At 35.1% G+C, this 15,052-nt stretch overlaps 1 protein-coding gene across 2 annotated transcripts in view; it reads left to right on the forward strand.

Annotated features, from left to right (window-relative positions):
* The window catches only part of agbl1 (AGBL carboxypeptidase 1), a 228,607-nt gene that overhangs the window by 19,517 nt on the left and 194,038 nt on the right, over positions 1-15,052 (forward strand). For both annotated transcript variants that reach the window (XM_079809969.1, XM_079809970.1), the window contains exons 2-4: positions 4,178-4,245; positions 10,326-10,389; positions 12,244-12,390. In XM_079809969.1, the coding sequence (XP_079666095.1) occupies positions 4,178-4,245; positions 10,326-10,389; positions 12,244-12,390 (279 nt within the window). The remainder of the gene's footprint in view (positions 1-4,177; positions 4,246-10,325; positions 10,390-12,243; positions 12,391-15,052) is intronic.

Consider the following 15,052-nt stretch of genomic DNA (forward strand, 5'->3'; position numbering starts at 1 on the left):
TCTGATTAAACGTTGATTAAAATTAAGATACAATTTATACAAAACGAAATTCCCATTAAAGAAATGCTTTCTAAGCAAAATCATAAAAAATTTCGTTCAAAATTATTTCTGACTTTCTGTCTTCTGACATTTTGCGCATATTTTCACTTTTCATAATCAATGTAGCCTAGATTGAATTTAAAAATAACGTTATAATATTTAAACATAAACAGGAACTTCCTGTAAATGCTCTGAAAGTTCGAACCATACAGAAAATGCTTTCACACTAGAAACGAACCGAACCTTTGTTCAGTTTGATCCGGACCGAGACTACCTCTTTTCGTCGGACCAAATTTCTTCTGTTTGGTCCGGACCGTGGTACGGGGGAGGTTTCACACCTGTCATTTTGATTCGGACCAAACTGAAAAGTCCGAAAATCCGGACCAAACAAGGTAGGTGTGAAAACGCCCTAACTCTCGGCGGATGGACGTATGCATCGATTTACCGCGAAAGAGTAACCCTTGACCTTTGAACCCTTGACGCATGCGTATTGACAAGTGCAGAGGATAGAGCAAAACAAAACACTGGTCATGAATTAGAGTCTAAATAGAGAATTTTTAAAGAGAAATGGCGGAGGATTTCGATATAAGAGAAGAGAGCCTGAGTTTGTTGCCCAGCACTATCTGCGAGAGGCGTCAAAGCTTGCGATACTCCTACATTCTGCGTCATAAATTGCGTCAGGGGTTACCCTGTGCCGTAGGTACGGCTTTCCGCTAGAGGTTAGTTAGTCTATAAAGTTTTAAATATTGATATTTTTCTTACACAAATGCGCCACTTCGCTTCAGAAGGCCTTTATTACCCCCCCGGAGCCGTGTGGAGCAGTTCTATGATGGATAGATGCACTTTTATGGACTTCATAAACGAGGCAACAATTTACTGCCATTATAATGCTTGTATTAGTAGGACTTTTTTAACCCTCTGGGGTTCTTCGGGTCAAAAAGGAGATCGGTGCTATCCGGTGGACACATTGAGCATTTTTATCACGCAATAGCACATTTTTACCACTATAGTGGATCTTGCGTTTTATAATTTTTTTTTTTAAATCGTACCTTCATCGGAATGGTCCGAAACTTGGTGACTTGGGGACAGGATTTGAAAAGTCTAAGTGGTCGTAAAAAATAGTCACACTCAGACCCCCATAGGAAATGAATGGGAGATTGGCAAAAATATGAAAATACAGAGTTTTTTTGTGCATACAATCTACAAATCAACAGTGAAGGGGTGAATCTCTAAAACATCAAGAGTGCAAAACAGACAAAAAAACTCACACACACAGACACACACAAAAACAAAATTAGCTTTTGGAATGGCACGTGTTCATTTGTGTGTGCGTGTGTTTTTGTGTCTGTTTTGCACTCTTGATGTTTTAGAGATTCACCCCTTCACTGTTGAGTTCTTTTTTTCTGCATCCTAGCTGATTTGTAGATTGTATGCACAAAAAAACTCTGTATTTTCATATTTTTTCCAATTTCCCATTCATTTCCTATGGGGGTCATTTTTGACCCGAAAGTCCTGAGTGTGACAATTTTTTTTTACGACCACTTAGACTTTTCAAATCCTGTCCCGAATTTTTTTGGGGTGTTCATATACCAAGTACCAATAAAGTCACCAAGTTTCGGACCATTCCGATGAAGCTACGATTTAAATTGTTTTAATATAAAACGCAAGATCCACTATAGTGGTAAAAATGTGCTATTGCGTGATAAAAATTCTCAATGTGTCCACCGGATGGCACCAATCTCATTTAAAAAATTGCTTTCATGAGGCCTAGGCTTGACTCTAAAATGAAATACAGCTTTAATAAAAAAAAAAAAAAAAAAAAAAAAAATATATATATATATATATATATATATATATATATATATATATATATATATATATATATATATATATATATATATATAATTTTTTTATTATATTCAATGGGAAAAAATGGGTCATAATTATTGCATAAATATTAATTATAAATCATAAAATTATGACTAATTGGACTTTTTTCATTTCATTTCCTATGGGGGAGGCGTCCCTTTATATATATAGATATATATATATATTTATATATATATTTATATATATATATATATATATATTTATATATATATTTATATATATTATATATATTTATATATATATATATATTTATATATATATATATATATATATTTATATATATATATATATATATATATATTTATATATATTTATATATATATATATATATAGGCGTCCCTTTATATATATATATATATATATATATATATATATATATATATATATATATATATATATATATATATATATATATATATATATATATATATATATATATATATATATATATATATATATATATATATAATTTTTTTATTATATTCAATGGGAAAAAATGGGTCATAATTATTGCATAAATATTAATTATAAATCATAAAATTATGACTAATTATTAATTATGTATATATTAAAAGAAAAAATATTATTGAACAAAAATATAATTAATTGATTTTACTCAAATCTTTTTTATCTTAATCCCGCCCTCCGGGTAATTTTTGACCTGTAGGTCCTGAGTGTGACCCATAAATGAAGAACCCCAGAGGGTTAATATAACTCAGATTGTATTCGTCTGAAAGAAGAATGTCATAAACACCTAGGATAAAGTAAATCATGGGCTGATTTTCATTTTTGGGTGAACTATCCCTTTAAAGTAGTGTTTATAAGTTCCAGCTCAACTTATTGACAGAGAGTGAATTTTCATTTTCGTTCAGTCCATCTGTTGTTTTTGTTTTGTGCAGGTATTTTTAATGTAGCATAATTTCACAAAGTCAGACCATGCTGTTTTTGCTTTAAATCTTGAAAATGTAAAAAAAAAATTTTAAATCAAAAACAACTGTTCATGGTACACATGTGGAGCGCCTTTGTGTGATTAAAATGCAGCGGTTGCCTCTAATTTCAAATGGTTACAGATACTTTTTTGTTTAAGGCCAGTTTGGCTTGTAATAGAGCAAATAAACAAATAAAAAAAGAAAGAAAAAAAAAGCGGCAACCGATATTGGAATCTGCCAATTTGCTTGCAAAAAAATCTAATCGGAATCGGCCATGAAAAATTGTGATCTGTGCGTCCCTAATGATTTTTAAAACTAAGGGCCAGATTTATTAACGGCTGTCAGGATTTACTAAAGACTCGCAGTGAAAAATTGCAGCTGATATTATTGCATATGCATTTGTAGGAGATCACTTTCAGAAGCAATATTTATGTGAGCAGAGTATTTAAATGAATCACGCAAGGTAATTTACTAAGGTTTGTGATCATCAATTTACTGGTATTTGTGGCATTATTTACTGCCAAAAAAGTGTTTTGAACCAGACGCTAGTTTGTGCTGATCTTGGTATATTGCGTTGGTCATTATGGGAATGATCCGGCTGCTTCGTGTTCTTTCATTTGTGCATTGTCAGTAGATCATGCGCAGAACTTTCCACTCTCATCTGCACTTTTATGAGATTGCGCTCTCACGCTAATTTGCCCTGTTTAGTAAATCTGGCCCTAAATCTTTATCGTTACAGTTATCGTCCTTAATGTGAATGAGCCTTGAGTGATAAAACTGCTATAGGCCTTTGAGTTTGGTAACACAAATGTGACACAGATGCCCCTTTATGTCAACAAAACACAGCTGTGAATGTGTGTTCAACGCTAATCAGTCGAGATTCATTTCAGGGATAGATCATCTTTTATAACGTTAGTGCCAGTCCATGTTTAAGCACAGCCTGCCTCTATTAGCTCTGTCACGCATGTACACACACTCGCTCGCCTCTCTTCCTAATCACACACACATACACACAAGAGAAGATTCCTCAGCCTCTTGATATCCCTCCAGCCTGTGTCCTCTCTACTGTGAAATGCTCAGCTTGGTTTAATCCCTGTGTCTCGTCAGGCCCTTTTAATAGGAGCCTCATCTCAATGTCCGTGCACAACTGGAGCAGCCCGCTGGGTTTATCTGAGGGAGATAGAGTTTCAGGCGACAAGTTGAACCCCTCTCGGCTTTAACTGTTCCCGTCTGTCTTGTTAAAGCGCAGAGGGAGAAGGTGCTGCCTCTGTGTCACTCTAACCTCGCTTTAAATTCTCTTCCCTCTTTCCGTTCTTCAGCCCGATCGAGACCCACCATGGCAACGCCGAGCTCCAGCGGACTTGAGGTTCTCCTCAGCACGTTGCAGGTAAACGCACATTGTTTGTGAACGCATGCATCTGGATTGTCTCTCATTCTAAGCATAGGAACGGCCCACTGATGCGAGCGAGCGCGCTGGCAACGACTGCCCACACATGCAGGACACTTGTGCTGAGTGAGAAAGATCTCAGATCTCTGGTATCTCAGTACCATGAAATGTAGCCTGTGGTTTAATGTAAACATGTTTTCCCCCCTCCAGCGTGAAATTCAAAACGTTACGTTAACATGCGTGATGGAGCGCAAATGTTTGAAACCTTAACTGCAATCTGCGGACTGTATGGCGGTATTGTTGCGAGCGCTATTTTGAAATAGTGTGAAATAGGCAAACATTGCATGTTCAGTTCGTTTAATTTAAAGTTGCACTTTTTGTTTGTTGTGCTAGACCAGGAGTTCCCAAAGTCTTTGATCAGCCATACCCCTTAGACGTAAAATATTATACTATATACACACACATGTAAATCAAATATTGGCTATATGTAAAATCTATACTTAGACTACCTCCTGAAAGTAAACAGATAAAATATTTAATCTTTTTTAGTGTTTTTTATTTTTGAATTGTTTATTTATGCGGCTGCATATATATATATATATATATATATATATATATATATATATATATATATATATATATATATATATATATATATATATATATATATATATATATATATATATATATATATATATATATATATATATATTGCTTATTATTTTTTATTGTTATATTATTATTGTTTTAACTCTAATTATAAAAATTAAGACATGCATATATTACTGTTGTAAATTATAGTTGTCCTGTAAAAAAATGAATATTTGATCATTATAATAATTGTTTTTTTAAACTGCAAGTTACACTACTAATATTTACGTCTTCAATTCTTCACTTTCAAAATTTCAAATATGTGAGCTTTTATGTTGGCGGAATATTGTATTATATTCAAAGCAAAAATTTTGCACAGCTAATAGGAAATCAGGGCAATGACCATTTATGTAGTTTAGAAGTCATTTTAGTAAAACATTTGACTGAATAATGCTATGATTGACAAGATTCTCAGAATAAAGTATACTCCCGTGTGATTAAGTAAAAATGGGATACATATGCATACAGATTTGATTCTGATATTGTTTACTGCTGCTGGTAGTAGTTAATAGTGAAAGTGTTTATTCAAACCATTAAGAGGCACTTGGCATAACAGCATGCATCAATACAATAGTAATTGTTTGTTTGAAATAAAAGGACCAGTAAACATTATAATTTTTCCCTGTTTTCCATATCTGTGTTGATTTGTTGCGCTCGCAGAATGTCTCATATGAATCCAAATTGTACCTTTTAAATGTGATTTTTATCCACTTCCACAGCTTATGGTGACTGATTTCATATCAGTGATTTGTATATCAGTTGCCGCCAATGAACTGCAGAGGCCTAATATGCTCACAGGAGGCGACGTGCCGAATTTCCGATAACTTTCTACCTCTTGCGTGAAAATCAAGCTCAGAAGAGCAGAAATTATTTAGTGTACGCGTCAAAGCGATTAATTGCAAGTGAAAACCATAAGATGAGATTTATTCCCTCTATGCTGATAAGAGAGTTGTAAGGAGAAGGGGGGAAAAGCAAGCGCAGCATTGAGCTCAGTGTGGGAATAACGAAAGCTTTAAAAGGTTTCATTCTGATCTCTCAGAAGGGAAAAATGTATATCGCTTTAAGGTACGGAGAACATGGTTGAATGAAATACATATCATGTGTTTGTTAAAACAAATGATCTTGATCTTATAATCCTATAAAATCTCACTAGTTTTTCTTTTAGTTTGATAGCTTCCTACAAACACATTGTTCTGATCCATTCCATTTTAGTCTAAACTATATATATACAGTCAAAGGTTTGGAAACTGTAGTATTTGGATTGTTTTTGAAAGAAGTCTCTTCTGCTCACAAAGGCTGCATTTATGTTATACAAAAAAAAAAGCTGTAATATTGTGAAATATTATGTAAAATAACTTTTCTATTTGAATATATTTTAAAATGTAATTTATTCCTGTGATGCAAAGCTGAATTTTGAGCATCACTACTCCAGTCTTCAGTGTCACATGATCCTTCATAAATCATTCTAATACGATGATTTGATGCTCAAGACACATTTATGATTATTATCAATGTTGAAAGCAGTTGTGTAAAACAGTTGTTTTTTTAGGATTATTTGATGAATAGAAAGTTCAAAAGAACAGTATTTATCTGAAATAGAAAGCTTTTGCAACATTGCACTACCGTTCAAAAGTTTTTTTTTTTTTTTTGGGGAAAGAAGTTAAAAGAAATGAATACATTTATACAGCAAGGTTGCATTAAATTGATGGTGACAGCGAAAACATTTATAATGTTACAAAATATACTATTTAAAATAAATGCTGTTCATTTGAAGTTTCTATATTAATCAAAGAATCCTAAAAAACAACTGTTTTCAGCTTTGACAATAATCATAAATGTTTCTTGAGCGGCATATCATATTAGAACGATTTCTGAAGGATCATGTGACTCTAAAGGCTGGAGTAATGATGCTGAAAATTCAGCTTTGAATCGCAGAAATAAATTACATTTTAAAATATATTCAAATAGAAAAGTTATTTTACATTTTAATAATATTTCACAATATTACTGTTTTTTGTATTTTGGTTTAATCCCTGTTTGGTTTAAAACTTTTGAGTGGCAGTGTATATTTTGAAATGACTGTAATATTCATCCTTTCATTCATTTCAGTAAATGTGTGCCAGAGGTATATATTTTTTATATAATAAAATAAAGTATACAAAAGTATAAAAAACGTAAATATGATTAATGACAGTATAATTAGTTACATTTTTGGATGTAATAACGAAAATGTATAATAACAATGTTGCGCTTTTGAATAGTTGTCCTTTACAGACAAAAAATGTGCCTCTGACGTGTTCTGTCAGTTCAAATAAGGATCCTTGCAACTGCTTGGTATTGGCCATGTGGCGCTGAAGAATTGACTCCTTTATTACAACGCAAACTGACAAGGGTAGCTAGTAATACCCTCACGATTAGCCACAGCCAGCGTGTCGCCTTCCTCCAGCCATGACTGGCATCAAACGTGGCAATACGTTCCAAATTCACAGTCCTTGACATGAAGCTGTTGGTGCCTGAAATGGGATTCCCGCTAATTCAAATTGAGACTGACACAGACGCTCAGGGTGCCGTGTTGGAGTTTTTCTTCTTCTTTCATATTCTTCCTCTGCTTTTCCCTTTCTGTTTTATAGCTCTCATATCACCTTTGCAGAGAGACATCATCATGTCCTGCCTTTGGTCTCTAAGATGTAAAAAAAAAAACATTTTAAGGTGTGTCAGAATGACTTTTAATAGATTTTCTGCGCTATTTAGAATTGTTTGCCCTCCGGAGCGGCTCCTGGCTTAAACAGGATGTTCAGCCAAAGCTCTCCTGGTGCGTCCTTGCCATCCTCTTAAAAGTTAATGGTGTGCACTGAGAGGTGTTCCTCATTAAAGAATTAAAAATAAAGAACTGGGATCTGAAATTTCTACTTTCAAGTGGGTTCCTAAAAATATTAACTCATGTCCTTCTCCCTTTTGACAGATGGGAAACACTTGCGCTTTTTGATTGTAGCTTGGCATAGGTGATGCCGGACCAAAATAGATGTAATTATTCATCATTTCAAGTATCACTGGATTATTCTGTTAAAAGATTGTTGGGCAAATAATGCTCTAATGATGTGCCAGCTGGCTCTGTATTCTAGTCACACTCATTAATGTTGAGTAATTAACATGGTTGTGTGGAATTATCCCAGATGTTGCTGACAGGGCCATCAATTTCCAAGAAAGAGCACACGCTCTGTTCTACTAGTGTAAAAGATCATCCTCAGTGAAATGTAGTTTCTTCATTAAAACCACTCACCTTTAGGGGCAAAAATTAATGGGGGTATTTGGAGCGAAAATGTCACAGAATATGACAAAACTGCCCCAGAATAAAATTTCGGGGACTAAATATGTCCCTGTTAAATGTCTCTGTCACATTTTATATTTTTTTCATTATATATTTCATAGTTATATGGATATTGCATAAAACATTGGTTTAATTAAAATATTGATGTATACAAAGTTCAAGTAATGAACCAAGTAACTCTTCAGCCAAAAATCATTTATTAACCCTTCAGTTTCGAAGTTTTATGATTTTTCTTTCTTCGGTGGGACACAACAGGATTTGTTTGGCAAAATGTCTTGGCGGCACTGTAGTGTACAATGAACAAGAATCGAAACGAGGCTATTATGCTCTAAAAAAGACTAAAAACTACTATAAATCAGGGCCGTAACCTCCATAGATGTTGAGGGGGACCTCTGAATAATTAGAAAGGGCCAAAATGTCCCCCTCAATATTTGATATTCTGCTCTGCTGTACTCCATTACACACCGCTTAGTTTGTTGCTAGGATGACAAAAGTAATTTTTTTTTAGGTTGGTCAGCCTCCGCAGTCTAACAGTGCTCGTCACTGTCTGAATGAGTGAGATGGCCAATCAAATCAAAGAAGGCGGGGCTTACTGTTAGTGCGGAATCCAACTCCACACTTTAGTTATAGCAGTGAAAGAGTGTGTCGCAAGATGTAAGTAGCTAAACATTTAATATTTGACAACTGTTTTACGATTAAAAACGTTCAGTGACCAACAGTAATATCAAGTGAGGCAAACTACTTGGCATTTTTTAATGAAATTTCACCATTTTGAATTGAAAATATTACATTATTTATGTAAATCATAACTGAATTTAATGTGAAAAGAAACGTTTTGCATTTTTACATATTAGGCAGACGAAAATAAGTGTGAATGTGCTGATGGGATATGATAGATAGACAGACAGAGATAGATTGATAGATAGATGGATAGATAGATAGATAGATAGATAGATAGATAGATAGATAGATAGATAGATAGATAGATAGATAGATAGATAGATAGATAGATAGATAGATAGATAGATAGATAGATAGATAGATAGATAGATAGATAGATAGATAGATAGATAGATAGATAGATAGATAGATAGATAGATAGATAGATAGATAGATAGATAGATAGATAGATAGGATGTAATCCATCCGTCCATCCATCCATCCAGATCCCATTGAGATATCACAATCTCTTCTTCCAGGGAGACCTGGTCAAGACGGCAGCATATAGAATTTCACATGGAGATAACCACAAAAACAATTAATAAAAGGAAAAGCACTTACAAGACTCCTTTAAAACTCCTTGACAATATATCCTGCTGATATATCCAGAACCAATGTTGTTATTTTTAACTGAAACTACTAAAAATCGTTTTCAAAATAAAGCTAATGCTAACTATAAATAAATACTGTAATATGACTTATTCTAAAATAACACTGTCCAGAATGCATCTATTATTATAGGGCTAAACAATATGTCTCCACACCCACAGAAACTAGCCTCATTGACTTCTAAAGTATGAATGCTCTGCTGACACGGATCTCTCTTGTCAGTTCACTAATGTGGGTACGAGCGACAGCTCCCTGGCAGGACAGATCTCTTTGCGGTGCAGTTGGCTGTGGAGATGCCTAATAGGATTCAATGGCCACTGTCAGAATGACACGGCCAGCACAGATGCAGGCAGGACAATGTTGTGTTCTCTCTCTCGTTCTCTGTCGTTTTTGCCCTATAATGAGAGCCGGAGCTTGAATCCCCAGCTGTGGAGTCCTTTCTCTGAGGATTGCGGCACCCGACCGCCTAGCCGTCAACTGCTGCTGCTTTTAACCACAGGGCTCCGGGTCCCCGCTGGGGTACGAGCCCCCATTGCATTCTGAAAACAGACACAATGCTGGAAGATTTCACTGTGCCAGCCAGGACACACTCATCACTATATATCACATGGGTTGTAAATAGTGATGCCATCTTTGAATGTTTTATTGGAGTTGCTTAGATTGTTTCCTGTTTGTTAAGCCACATTTTGTGTGGACGGCCGCTATAGGTAATCTTAATTCAGAGGCCAGGTTCAACTTGTTTAAGTCGTGTCGCTCTTTCTGCTCTTTCCAGAACGCTGGAGACATCGAGAGCATGCTAAACATCCTCAATGTCCTGGACGAACTGTTGTCAGCAGGTGAGATGCCCTTTTCATACAGCCAAATTTGTTCACTTTCTGTTACATCTCTGCACTGATTGCAAGTGTGCTGAAGTTTGTTTCATCAACCATAAGGAGTGAAACCACTTTGTGTGTCCCATAAAGCCATAAAAAAAGTCATTTTCTGATATAGGGGCGTTTCTTTACCTCTGGGCACTTTTATGGTCTGGGGATTGATTTTTACTGTAATATATTTTAACGTTTATTTATTTAAGTCTGCTTTGGAAACTTTTCAGCATGCCTTTGCTATGTTTTTGGTACTTTTCAGATTACTTTTGTTGTTTTCTCAAAACTCTTGTTTTGAACCTAGACTTTCAACCTCAATATATGAAAATCGATCATAAATATATTGTATTATTATAGTTATTGTTGTTCCTATTATTATTATTATTATTATTAATATTAATAATATAATTATTTTAAATTGATCATCTAAACAAAGAATAATAAACACAGGCCAACTTTTTGCACAAATAATATTTATATGGTATCTCTTTACATTAAGGTTGTATTAGTTAACATTAGTTAATGCATTAGTAAACATGAACTAACCATGAATAACACCTCTGTTCAGCATTAGTTAATCTTTGTTAACGTTGGTTAATAAAAATACAGCTGTTCATGGTTTGTTCATGTAAGTTCACAGTGCATTAACTAATGTTAACAAGATTTTAATAATGCATTAGTAAATGTTGAAATGAACATTAACAAAGATAAATAAATGCTTTATAAGTGCAGTTCATTATTAGTTCATGTTAACTAATGTAGTTAACTAATGTTAACTAATGAACCTTGTTGTAAAGTGTTACCATTTATATTAATTTGTACACATTACAACCCTCAGCTGTGGTGTCATTTCTATCACAGCCAACAATTTTGCCCCACTTATTTATTATTATTATTATTTTAAAAGAAGTTACAAAGGAGACAACAGTGTCTGAAGAGCATGCTTGATATGAAATATGAGATATGACAAAAAAAAAAAATCACGAAGAAAAATCATGGTAAATATAACTTTTGTCTGCCATTTCCTGTTAAATATGCAAAATGTACGAAAACATTCTATAGTTGTGTGTTTATAATATATAAAGCAAGACAAAGAAGCAATTTTCAAGACAATCACAGGACCAAAAGTTTCCATAGTTGAAGAAACCCCCATATACAGTAAAAGGTTTACTGCTGGTATACTTTTCATGCACATTTCAATTTATCGTGTCCCAGTGTGAAGAAACTGCGTAATAAATCCCTTGTTCTTCATTTTGTTAGTCGCTTTGGATAAAAGTGTCTGCTAAATGAACAAATGTAAATAATGTACTTGATTTAAATGACGAGAACTTGAGAGAACACAGAAAAGAAATGATGGTTTGAAATGTTGGAAAAACTGCAGTAATCCAGAGGGATTCACTTCAAAATGAAACCTTTTAAAGCAGTCCTAATAAGATATGACGTCAATGCACATTTCTCCCAGGATCTAATTATATAAACTCAAGTGTTTCAATGATATTTATTTCCATATCTTGGCCTTATTCTAGTCTATTATTCACCAACAAATCTATCGAGTAATACTCTTGTAGAGGTGGAGCAGTACTATACTAATCCTGTAATCTGAAATGAATTCACAGCAAAGTAATTAGCCAAATTTATTCACCAGCCTCTAGCACAAAGTTCTAATCAGCACGAATTTTCATAAGTTCTGAAAGAAAGTATAAAATAAACCCAGACATCATCTTGTGATAATGCGCCAGTGGCAAATATGGCACCGCTGGTTGGTGTACGAGTTGTTATCAGCCTAAATTTGACATTTTGTGAAATTATGGCGGCTGTTTCCTTTAGGCACAGACAGACGGATTCATCATATGATATCGAAAGGAGGCAGTGAGGCTCTGCTGACGGCTCTGGTGAGCTCAGCCCGAAGCTTCACGCCCAACTACACCATCCTGCTGCCGCTACTGCACCTGCTGGCCAAGGTGGGCCACCGAGGTGAGTGATGGGGGAGGCGGGGCTAGTAGAGAAAGGGAGGAGACACAGGAATGATTGACACATTATTATGGTGTTACTTCACTGATGGCAATAGCCGTGTTTCTATTACCCTTCAAATTGCGCGAATTGAAAATACACCCACTGGAAACGCATCAATTTTGCAAAAACTCCCATATATAGCAAAAAAGCTTTAGCGCTCGCATGAGATGGTTTTTCAGGCAATTCGAAAAAGCACTATTTCGCAAAACTGCTATGGAATCAGTTTTTTCGCTTTTATAGGTCACCTGGCGTACGCAAAAGTCAATCATTCTTTAAAGTTGACGCGGTATGTTTGGACAGAAGACGAGACAGAGTTCTTTATTAATACTGGATTCTAAATGACAAAGAAAAGCAGATATGAGGGAGAAACACCCAGAAACAATTCATATGTGGTCCCAAGTATAAGGGGATTTCCTTGACATTAATGCTTGGATAACACGCCTGTGTCTCCTTCCATTAAAAATAATGGCTGTGATATATGTAAACCTACTAGGCTTGTCGCGATTGGTCGATACAGTCGACTGCATCGACGCTGTTAGTTAGTCGGCGTCAAAATTTTTAGTCGACTGGGTAAGTTAGGTACGATATGAAATTGTATTAGTACCGGTACTTTAAAAATGACAGCACTCTAATAAGAGCAGTATTTCTTAATTTGCGTCGATGTGTGACAGCAGGAGTGAGGTGTGTGTGAGCTCTGCTTCCACCGTTCACTAAACAATGGAAGCAGAACAGTCAAATATATACGCACACAGGGGCGTAGTTTATGGGGGGGGATTCCATTCAAATCCATCAGTTACAACCCTCCCAATATTTCAAATGAAAAAGTAGATCAAATGAAAAATAGGTAGAATTCATTTATTTTGTAACAATAATTTTGTTCCTAATTAAATATGAGTTTGTCATAATAAATCAGACAAAAAATACTCCCCCTCCATTGAACCGATTGGTAACGGCCAACCAATGAGTCGCACTTTCACCAAAACAACGCGAGTGGTGTTTGAATGGGAGAGCACACGTGTAACGTTAGCACCAAAAATGAAGAGAAGCGCTGCACAGCGGACTATATTTAACTGCTGGTTAGAAAGGGATGCAAAAAAAAAAAAGCATGTATTGAGAATGAGGTATGAGAATATTGTGTAATAGCTAAGTACACACTATGTATGCATTAAATGCATTGCAAGTCACTTTGGATAAATGTTTCTGCCGAATGCATTAGTGTAAATGTTCAGAGGGTGCAGAAAACAGTAGAGTTGCAACGCCAAGGCCATGGGTTTGAATCTCAGGGAATGCATGAACTAATGCAGATTGAATGCAATGCTTTGGATGAGTGTTTGCCAAATCGTCCCCTTGGAATTATAAGGTTCTATCTGACATTTTTGTCAAAATTGAGTTATTCACATATTCTTATTCTGTGACAACTTCTTTACATTATGTGATGTTTTTGGGACTTTTTATTTAGAAAATAAAAAGGTTCTTTCTACACAGTTTCTGTTTGTTAATTGGCCAGATGAGAACTGCCCCCCCGACTGAGCCTGGTTTCTCCCAAGGTTTATTTTTCTCCATTATGCTCCTGATGGGGTTTTGGTTTCCTTGCCACTGTTGCCTCTGGCTTGGCGTGCTCAGTTGGGGACAATACATTTTTCAACTAAATATCGCAATAAATCGAATTATTAAACTAAATTAACCATACAAACTAAATTACTGATCTAAAGCCCACACTGTCACAGTATGATAATTGAAATGAACTGATGACATCACCATTTTCTCCAGAATGGCTATACGGCTGAATAAAATTATGCTGCATTATTTTCCTGTTTAACACTGTAAAGCTGCTTTGAAACAATCTGCATTGTTAAAAGCGCTATATAAATATAGTTGACTTGACTTGACTTGACACTACATATATTTTAGCTTGCTAATCCATTGCAATGTATTTAGCTATAACTATCAGTATAACAAGTTACCAAAGCAGCCGTCTGTTTTGCTAGTTCACTTTTTAATAGTGTCTGTAATTATCAATGATTTACAGTTGTTCAAGACCCGATGTGTTTCCCTTTAAAACATTTTTTAAATGCATTTAGGTGGAATGTAAAAATCTTAAAATAAATTTCTAAATGTTGCCTCTTTCATATTTGTATGTTGAATTTGTAACCAGTTAAAGCATGTAGGCCTAGATAGATAGATAGATAGATAGATATGAAGAAATAAATGATCCAATAACAATACACATAAAAAAAATAATAATACAAAAATAACAGGCAGCTTACCAAAGTTCAACCCCCCCAATGTTCAAACCAAATCTACGCCTTGTACCTTGTCCGTGCAAAAACTTCTGTCGTGCCGCACTCCACTTTATTCCTATGGGTGACGTCAAGCGACTTTAACGCGCTCACAAAGCATTCCGGGAAGGCGGCGCTGTATTTGAACATATGCCGCGCATCAAAAAAGCTGTCCGAAGCTCCACTTTATGCAAATGAATCCGTTGAATGCAACGCGACTATCCAATAGAAGTAGAGCACATGGCGACGGAGGGAAGTCTCTCGCCGGTCCTTTGTTTTTCATTCCCAGCTGGCTCAAACGCACGCCCATAGCGGTAAACTTGAGAAACGCCCATACACCTGAG

The sequence above is a fragment of the Gobio gobio genome (genome assembly GCF_949357685.1).
Source record: "Gobio gobio genome assembly, chromosome: 25".
In the NCBI taxonomy this organism is placed as follows: Eukaryota; Metazoa; Chordata; class Actinopteri; order Cypriniformes; family Gobionidae; genus Gobio; species Gobio gobio.